The 10,800-nt window shown below is 33.0% G+C and overlaps 1 protein-coding gene across 1 annotated transcript in view; it reads left to right on the top strand.

Moving 5' to 3' along the window:
* LOC126885841 (mitochondrial 2-oxodicarboxylate carrier) overlaps positions 1–10,223 on the top strand; it is a 34,571-nt gene extending 24,348 nt beyond the window's left edge. Inside the window, exons 5-6 of the mRNA XM_050652598.1 lie at positions 4,593–4,774; positions 6,123–10,223. Of these exons, the coding sequence (XP_050508555.1) occupies positions 4,593–4,774; positions 6,123–6,240 (300 nt within the window). The 3' untranslated portion in view covers positions 6,241–10,223. The remainder of the gene's footprint in view (positions 1–4,592; positions 4,775–6,122) is intronic.
* Positions 10,224–10,800: the final 577 nt, after the last annotated feature.

Below are 10,800 nucleotides of genomic sequence, written 5' to 3' on the forward strand. Positions count from 1 at the left end.
TATCATTACCACTAAAATACTTCTCACCAAATGAAGTCCGTAACGAAATCAACCTGCTTAACCCTCATAAAGCTCCAGGATTTGACCTCATAACTGGCGAAATCTTAAAAAAACTCCCAAGAAAAGGTGTCGTCTTAATAACTATTATTTTTAATAGCCTCCTGAGACTATGTTATTTTCCAGTGCAATGGAAGTATGCACAAATTATAATGATACCTAAACCTGGTAAACCTCTAACTGAAGCCAGTTCGTACAGACCAATAAGTCTCCTTCCGACTTTATCAAAAGTATTCGAAAGGTTAATCCTTAACAGAATAGAAACAATAATACCTATAGAAAACCTTATCCCAGATCATCAGTTTGGTTTTCGCTCAAATCACTCAACCATACAACAGTGCCATAGATTAGTCAACAAAATAAAAGAGAGCCTAGAAGGGAAACAAATATGTCTATCAGCATTTCTCGATATACAGCAAGCATTTGATAGAGTGTGGCACGAGGGTCTTCTCTTTAAAATAAAAACTCAGCTAACTGACCAAATCTACCTCCTCCTTAAATCACACTTATCCGACAGATACTTCCAAGTTAAATACGAAGGTACTCTATCCAACTACCACCAAATAAAATCCGGAGTACCTCAAGGCAGTGTACTTGGCCCATTCCTTTACCAAATCTTCACTGCTGATATTCCTATTAGCGAAAATACACTAATGGCAACATTTGCGGATGACACTGGTATACTAGCATCAGACATCAACGAAATATTAGCATTTAACAAATTGCAAAATCATCTCAATGAACTAGAAGACTGGCTGAAATGCTGGAAAATAAACGTCAACACAAACAAGTCTTGTCAAGTAAATTTCACAAATCGAAGAATTAGATGTCCACAACTACACCTAAATAATTCACCTATACCAATAAAAACAGAAGTAAAGTACCTGGGCCTTCATCTAGACGAAAAACTTACTTGGAAATCACATATTGCAGCCAAACGACGACACCTCGACCTAAAAGTTAAAAATATGAGCTGGCTAATCAACAGAAGATCGCAACTTTCATTAGAAAACAAACTGACCATCTATAAAACAATACTCAAACCAGTGTGGACATACGGAATCGAGCTGTGGGGCTGTAGCAAACCATCCAACACCAAAATACTACAGACATTCCAGTCAAAAACTATTCGTATGTTAGCTAAAGCCCCCTGGTATGTGTCAAACCAAACCCTTCATGCAGACCTCAACATCCCCTTCATCAATGATGTGATTGCTGACCACTCCAGAAGGTACATGAATCGCAGCGCAGACCATCCAAACCATCTCATAGATGAATTATTCAACCCCCCACTGGTTGACAGACGTCTGAAAAGACTTTGGCCAGAAGACCTAGCTGCTAGGTAAATTCCAGAGAGTCGTCAATGGACGACACCTGCCACAAGCCAAGAACATACATTATATTTACTTATTACTGTATTGAAGTAGATTGTAAATAAGCAATAAATAAATAAATAAAAAAAAAATATAGAAACCACAGCACACCCTCACCTAGCAATGTAACAGGGATATTCAAGGTCAACGCACGTTTGCTAGTTTGCGCCCTTGCACGGGATGGCACTACTAGCCTCATTTCTGCAGGTTTCTGCACGTCGTTCGTTCTGTATTCTGTCACTTTCTTTTCTTTGTCAGTTTTCATTTCCTTGAGAAAAATACGACGCCATATGTATTTGTTTTATTTTTTCATAAATAGCGTTTAAATAGTGCAAAATAGACTCGATTCTAGATCCTGACCCGAGGATTAGCGGTGTGTAATTTGTGTTGCCTATATAAACTTGAATCGGGAAACGGATTCTGTCATAGCCACCTTTACTTTACGTTAAGTAAAGGTGGCTATGACCCTGTTTATTATTCAAAAAATACTCCTTTTTAAAAGTTGCATGATAATTACACAGAGAACATTTATGTTGAAATGTTTTAGTTTCTGCAGAAACCGAAGCAGAAACTGATACATTTGTGTGCATTTGTTTGACATGAAAGTTTAAACTTGACTTATGTCTAAATTGTTTATCACAATTGTGTGCACATATAGACGTTGCCTTTAAGCACTAAAGGGGCAATTCTATCCAATTTGTCGGGATGCGAACTTTTTACATGTCTTTTTAAATCATGTTTATGTTTATACACTTTTCCGCATTCCACGCACTGATTAATTCTTTTCACACCGAACATTTTCGTTGTCAAGAAAATGAAATACCTACTCAAAAGCAAACACAAACACAGAACTGTGAACAGTAGAAATGATTGAATCGGAAAATTGATCTAACGGCTTCACTGTTTAACTGGTAATTATACAAAGAGTCTACATTCTACCACATCCAATACTATTTTAATATTAAATATCATGCAACCGCAGTAAATATCGCTTTTCATTATCAGTATTATCAGTAAATGGTCTTTTCAGCGTTTTAAATAACTCAAAAGACCCATTTCGTTGATTCAAGTTTATATAGGCAAAGGCAACCCAAATTACACGCCGCTAATCCTCGGGTCAAGATTTAGACAGAATACAAAATATGTAGTCCATCCAGCAACAAAAAGTGCAACGTGAATTACAGCAGTTGTGTTTTATTCCAAATGTATACAATTGTCGTGTGGTTTAAACTGATGAATAAATAGTAATATTGTGTAAATATAGGTATGTGTAATAAGGTAGTTGTGTTTTAAGTTTTTACATTGATAATTGATATCAAAAATATTTTATGAACATACATATAAACATTTTTATAAATAAAGGTTGTATTCTGTTTTATTCTTTAATTTTTTAACCACTTTGGTATTTTAATGTAATGGAAAATAAATATAACCTCAAAATAACACAAAGAAAATCCAAATAGTATACGAATTATAAACGTTGATTGATAAATACATACAGATATATTTTTATCACTCAACGATATAATAAGTATTATCGTATAGGATAAGGATTTTGTTTTCTTTTGTTATTTTAAGGTTATATTGATTTTCCTTTTACATTAAAATGAGTTCTCATTCCCAGTTAATTTTACAGGCCTTTTGAATTTATCGCCATATGGCATATAGTTACCCGCCCTACCACTGGCTGATGCGACAATCGTCGTTTCACTCGTTAACACGGAACTGGCATTGCTAGGTGGGGGTGTGCTGTGTACAGAAATCGCAAAGAACACTGAAAGGAAGGTATCTTTGGTATGTTCTGCCCGTCATCGATATAAACCGCGATCGCGATCTACACCGCGCTCATCCATGTATCTTCGGCATGTTCGTACCCTAAGAACCCAGATAGCACAAGTACGTTTTATGGACATCCAATGGACGTACATCTGTGTACATTGGAACGTCCAATGGACGTCCCGCTAAGGTACAATGGACATCTGATGGACGTCCAACGAATGTCCAGAGTTCACAAAATTGGACGTCTATAGAACATCCGCTTCAAACGTACATTGTACGTTGTATTGGAGCTTTCAGTGTACACCTTATATACATTAAATGTACGTCTTATTGACATTTGTAGGGCACTTTTCAGAAAGCAATCTAGTATCCATAATTTTGTGAATACATAGCAAAAAGCCTTTATAGGAAATAGTTCCTTATAACACTAAACTTATACTTAAAAATATTACACAAAAGACCTTTTTTATTTCTCTTTACTATAACTTCATTATAATATATACTTTATTATAGGAACTAGGAACTTCATTAATGCACGACTGCACTTGCACGATAAACAGAAAACACAAATATATTACAGGATGTATTTTCATAAAGACGAGATTCAGATAATGACCCCTTGGGAAGCATGCACATTAAAAGAGGTTTAATCTCTGTTCTGTTTCTGTTCCAAACTATTTTTAGAGTCAGTACCGTTGTTGTATATTACAAGCAGGTTTGCCAGTCTGTGAATTATCATAAATAAACCCTCCTTCAGTATTCCACAACAATTAACAGCGATAATCCCCTAAAAGTACCTGCCTAATACTACCTTTCACGACCGATAGCGCGAAGAGCGACAACGTTGTCAAGAAGATTCTCATTTAGTTTGTATTGGGACTTAATATAATAGTCGCTTCTTGTGTAAAATATCCATGGACCACAAATGGATGTCCAATGTACGTTTAAATCAAACGTCCAATGGACGTCCCGTAATGTACGTACATAGTACGTCCAGTTTTGGTCCATGGACGTTTGGACTTTAAATGTACGTTATATGGACGTACATCGGACGTTGTGTGCTATATGGGAAGTGGATCAAATACTTGGCATTTCGTTGAGTTGCTATTATTCAGCCAATATTTCTATTGTAATTGTCACTCTAGCATTACAATCTTCCATTCATGAACTATTAGAGTCCTAAACTGTTGTAAATAAAATGTATCATTTCAGACCAAATAATTGGTGTCAAATATTGGCTTCGAGAATATAGAATAGAAGTTAGTAAATCGTCAAACGGACATCAAACCAATCAATTTTAAATCTAAAGTGCACTGAAAACCATTTATACATTTACTACATTTAACACAATCAATAAAACCATTAACATTTTTTCCGTTTTAGAATCCTTACACAGAATTCTTCAAGAAGATTGGACTCGGCTTCATTTCGGGCAGTGTAGCGTCGTGTTTAAATATTCCATTCGACGTGGCAAAATCCAGAATCCAAGGACCTCAACCAGTGGTTGGTGAAATCAAATACAGAACAACGCTCAACTCCATGGCCATTGTGTATCGAGAGGAAGGGTAAGAACTCTTATTAATTACCACTTGAATACCATTTGACAAGTTATTGATAACTTCTGCAGGTTTTAAAGGCAATCGGTTTCTTGACTGAACAACTTTTTTTTATAATTGGTGAAGTAGTTCTTTTAGATGTCGATTTATTTCTAAGAGTTTAATAACAGTTGGGTAGGTTGATTGCAGTAGTCAAATCAAGATAAGTTACTACAGGTAGTAATCTAGTAAAAACATTACAAATTGCATCTACTCTTTGGGATTTTCAGATCATCATCGTATAATCTTAATATTAAATATACTCGTGATTAGTGACCCGTTCAAGCCCTTAAACTAGAACCCTTTTAAAAATAAGCACTTTGAACCAGTGAAACTTACAGGTCGTATAAAAAAGTTAGGTAATTTGTAAGGCGATAATGATTAGTTTCATTTGGGGTGCTAAATAGGGGGAGATTTTCACAATTTTTTACCAAAAAATGGGATGAACTGTATTTTGAGCGTAACTTGCTTAGTTTTGATGCTAGAAACTTTTGTAAAAAATAAAGCTTCTTTTAAACACTTTAAAAAAGTTCTAATGAGTTTCCCCGAACAGTATTTCATTTTTTGGTTATTTCACGTTGAAATATTCGATTTGAAATTTGACGAATAAGAAAATCTTTTTATGAGCTACAAGTTTTCTTTTACTGAGTTTCTTCATTTTTGTTTCACTTTTTTTTATAAGCTAGATACATTTTTGCTAACAATATTCTTTTCGATCGAATACTTACTCTTTAAACTATTTGCGAAAAATCGCCTAAAAACGTGTTTTTTTGTTGAACAATAAACATTTTTACTTATAAATAACTCGAAAAGTCTTGAGTTGACCACTTCGGTGGTGACACTGAAAATTACCCGGTATCGCCATATTTTACGTTGATTTACTGGGCTGTAACACGTATAGGTATTATAGTATTAGTATTATAGTATTATAGTATTATAGTATTATAGTATTATAGTATTATAGTATTATAGTATTATAGTATTATAGTATTATAGTTATAGTATTTGTTACACATGTCGCATTGGGTAATTTTTTAAAGGGGCCCCATTTCCAATTCTGCGGGGGGGGGGGGCTGACGGAGTTTGTTACGCCACTGGAGCTGCTTAACTGCTTCACTTGTCTGCTTTGCCGTCCACGGTATTTTTAGTGTTTTTCTATACAACTACAATTCAAAACGCCTGAGGGTGACGAAGCGGTTAATGGTGAATATTTTCAAGGTTCAAGTTTCGACAATGTATTGGACAACTGACCATATGTAACATGTGTTTTTTGTTATGAACGAATCTTTTATATACTAATATTAATTTTATTTTCCAGATTGGCTGCCCTATACAAAGGCCTTCTTCCAAAAGTTCTCAGGTTGGGACCAGGCGGTGCTATCATGCTCGTTGTTTACGAGTACTCACACAAATATCTGACCGAAGTGTTCAAGTAATCGCCGATTCTCATTAACCAAAGAGTGATTTGCATTTAGTTTACATAACAAATTGCTTTCTTTATTTTGCCATAACCACATAAAGCGTTTTTAATTCTGGAACTCAACGTAGATGACGTCAGTAATGTACGTCGTACATCATACATCATACGTCTGAATTTCTGGTTACTGTCAAAATATCTTAATAACCGTCAAAAGTTAATAAGGCATTCCAATATGCTGTCAAAATTAAATCATTATGGCGGCTGGGAGGCAAACATAAATGTTATTCTGTTAGTTCTTATTGTGTTTTAGATCATTTTAGTTATGTTTCTTAGTAATTTTGTCTTGTACAAGAATTAATTTAACATTTTCACTGGAAGAATTAATTTAAAAAGATAATATGCCTCATTTCTGTTGTGTATTGAAATGTGGAATGCAAAGTAACCGTGATAAACTTCAGTTTTATCGGTTACCATCAGTGCTACATTTTAAGCATAAAACTGAACTAAATAATCATCTGAGAGACAAAAACAATGGTTAAATGCTATAAAATGTCCTATAAAAATGCTAAATAACTAGCTATGACCATGTTACTTACGCTTGGAAAACTGTCTCTACTGTACGTTAACTCAGACTCCTTGAGGGAAAGTGAATCTATATTATTTATTTTGCCAATCTTTTGCTTGTACCTACTAGCAACGTCTGTATTGTCTACCAACAACTTTTGAAAATATTCACTCAAGTATAAAATTATTTACTGCTTAAAACTAAATAAAGTCGTTCAAGTACTTTTACAACTGAAAACTACACAAGATAAACAACAAAATATTCGGAAAATACAATTAAAAAACTATTAAAGGTAAAAAACTTAAGAAACACAATGTGGTACAAATATAAATGAATACACAATTGTTCCGTGCTGCGGAATTGAGTAAATGGAATTAATTAAAATAAGTGTAAACAACGAACAATAATATATTTATTTATTTTTGGTTAAAAGGCGTGCTTGTTCATCTCGTAAAAGGGTTTGACTGTTTGGTCCAGCGAGAGTTTGTTGATCGACCGACGCCTGCTGCGATTGTGTGAAGCGACACGTGGTTGTATCTCGACTGCTGTGGCTGAAAAAGACCACAAACGCTAATATGTTTGTGTTTCTACCATCTGGCCAGAAAGGCGATAAATTATTTAGATCTGGCGTTTAAAAGTTGAAACATTTCTGCAGTTTTAAGAAACGTCTTTGAATGCATTTCCAAAGTGAGTTATTGACATAAGGTCTGATAAGGTAATTAATTTATGGGAAATTCAGTTTGTTAAACTGAACACACCAAAAACATCTGGTTAGGGATACATTTCGTTTCGTAAAACTTAACGGGCCCTTCTTAGCATCTGGTTTGTATATTAAATGTGAATTTTATATGACCCATATTATTTCGTTTTGAGAAAAGTTATTAAAAATTAAAATTAGCACAAATAGTAATTAAAGCGTGTCGCCACACAATGTTTGTCTCCCAGCAGTGTCATAAACGTCAAAGTCTTGGGATACCCTATAAAATAAGTTAATGTTGCTAGTGACTAATGTGAAGTCTTGCCATATGTCTTAAATGTATGAGTTCACTGTTACTATATGTATGCCAGAATTTGACATAAGGGTAAAGATTGTCTTTACTATTAAGGTTTGTGATTACTATCATTGTTGACATTACTGTTAAGGGCGACCCAAAAAATTAACAATACTACCAATATCTTCTTGTCATTACATTTTTTCTTTTTAATTTGAAAATATATGTAAATAATAATAATTTTTTATTAAGTATTTTTACAATATACAGGGTGTCCCCGAAAATAGTGCGTTCCTCAAAGGTATAGGTAGAAGGCACCATGTAGAGCAAAAAAGTCTTATATTTTTCTAAATGCAACCGTTTGGCTAAAGAACCAAAATACATTTTGGTATGCAAATTGAAATCTGACAACTATGTATACAAAATTCTAAACATAGACAATCACAATTCAAAAATAGTTGCAGCATTTTAGCCATAAGTATTTACATTAAACCCTGTCTTCATCCTAAACAAACAAACAATTTCTTGTTTTGTTGGATTTCCAAACATGGGGCATGGGGTGGTACAATTATTTTGCAGGTGTACCTGTCTGACCTACATTTGTGGTGTCAATAAACTAAATCACAAACAGTTCTTGTACAGTGATGCCAAATTAGTTAATTTTATGAAAATAAAAGTTCGCTTATATGGCGAACAATGTAATTTTTTTTGGAAACGATTAACTTTAGAAAAAATGTTATAGGACTTTTTTGTTCTACATTGTGTATTATATCCATACCTTAAAGGAACGCACTATTTTCGGGGACACCCTGTATAGACCACTGTTATATTAATGAACTTACCTCATTTAAGCTCAATTTTTTTGAATCCTACGTTTATTAGTAGTAAGAAAAGAAATGTTTAAAAGTCTTCCATATAACGGAACAGTTATGTAGATGTATGTAAAAGTGTGACTAAGTGTCAAGTGTCATATGTCATTTATGTATTGATGGCGTCATAAGTATTTTTAATATAGCTCAAAACAAATGCAAGGTGTCTAAACGTTTGACAGTGTTTATCATAGATAAGAGTGTGCTGTAGTGTTGATTCTTCAGTTGTTTATTGAACAGTTTTTTTCTTAAATCTTACTGTAGACTCTTGTCTGTTAAAATATAATATACAGTATGGTACAAATGAAAGGAATAAATTCGTCATTTCGTAAACCGGCAACACTAAGGAAAAATCCCGAAACAGGTCGATTTTTAATTTTAGATTATGATATTTTAGCATATATACCACACGCGTGACGTCACCTATCAGGCCGTGATGACGTAATCGATATTTTTTTTAAATGAGAATAGGGGTCGTGTGCTAGCTCATTTGAAAGGTTATTCAATTCCCTATTCAATAATGTAAACATTAACATAATTATTTATAAAGGGTGTCCAAAAACAATTTTTTAAATTAAATTAATCGACAAAAAAAGAAGAATGTATGTAATTTATTTAATACAAAATACTGTTATCATAAAACAGAAAAAAAATGTTTATTTGAAAAATAAACATTGTTCTTAGCTTAAATTCAATGTTCAAGCCAGCTCCCGCTAGGCACCTGCTTTTTGGAAGTTTGAATAATCAATTTAAGCGAAAAGCAATGTTAATTTTTCGAATAAACCTTTTTTCCTGTTTTCTGACAGTAGTAAATGTATTCTGAATTAAATGAATTACATACATTCTTCTTTTTTTGTTAATTAATCTAATTTAAGAAAAATTGTTTTTGGACACCCTGTATAAATAACGATGTTAATGTTTATATTTCTGAATAAAGAATTGAATAACCTTTCAAATGAGTTAGCACACGACCTCTATACTCATTTAAAAAAATCATCGATTACATCATCACGCCCAGATGGATGACGTCACTTGTGTGATATATATGCCAAAATATCATAATTTAAAAATAAAAATCGACCTGTTTCGGGATTTTTCCGTAAAGTCACCGGTTTACGAAATAACGAATTTATTCCTTTCATCTGCACCATACTGTATAGTTTAAACACACAAAATATTTATCACAAAAATCTGTTATCTTGTAGTAATCTTTTTATACTCAACCTTCTTATCGGAAAATCTGCAAGCACAATTTTGCGACTGTAAAAAGGCATTTGACAATCTTGTATACCAAAAGTGTGGTAAACATTTGTAGAGTTTAGTACACCTTGTATATCTAGTCAGAATGGTATTTTCGTTAAGTTTTTTCTGTTCAAATATTTTTTATATTTTATTGACTTTAAGTGACGTTACTTATTAACTGTTAACATCATATTATGTCATATGTTTATAATAAAGTGGCTAATTTATCTAAATCATTTATTTGTAAAATGTGTATAAAGTGAACATTGTTTTTTATTTTTTACACTGGCATTTTTTGTTCTAAAGAATATTAATAAATTTTATTGCCGATTTTTATTGTTTTGATTTATAGTTTCAGGCTTTGGCTTCCGATATGGCTGTGTAGATTTACTAGGTCAGTCTTGAGTTGGTCGAATATTTCGGTGAGGCTGAAACAATGAAAACAAGTTCTAAATTCAAAAAATTTAAACTATATCTATTGGGATATTGGTTACCTATAATTCTCCGTTATGCCAATACAGCAGAATATTTGGGTATGAACCTATATATGTCAGGCTGAGATGGAAAGAACGCATCAAAAAGAAAAAAAAAATAGAATTGAACATCAAATGAAGGGTTTGGAATAAAAAGGGTGTAAGTGCGTTTTTTTAAATATGAGATAAGTACATATTATAAAATTTAATATTCTATATTTTTAGAATAATAAGGGTATAAGCTTCAAAAGTAATATATAGTGCCATCTACGAGCTAGTAGAAAAATCTACTAAAGAAATCTTCAAAATGTGTTGGAATAAAAAAGGTATAACTTTACTTATACCGAGAAATACATATTCGATTCCGAGCATAGTGAAATTTATTATTCATTACGTAGGTACAGTGAGCCTTGTTAAAACGTGTTTCAATAATTT

Source organism: Diabrotica virgifera, chromosome 1, assembly GCF_917563875.1.
Source record: "Diabrotica virgifera virgifera chromosome 1, PGI_DIABVI_V3a".
Classification (NCBI taxonomy): domain Eukaryota; kingdom Metazoa; phylum Arthropoda; class Insecta; order Coleoptera; family Chrysomelidae; genus Diabrotica; species Diabrotica virgifera.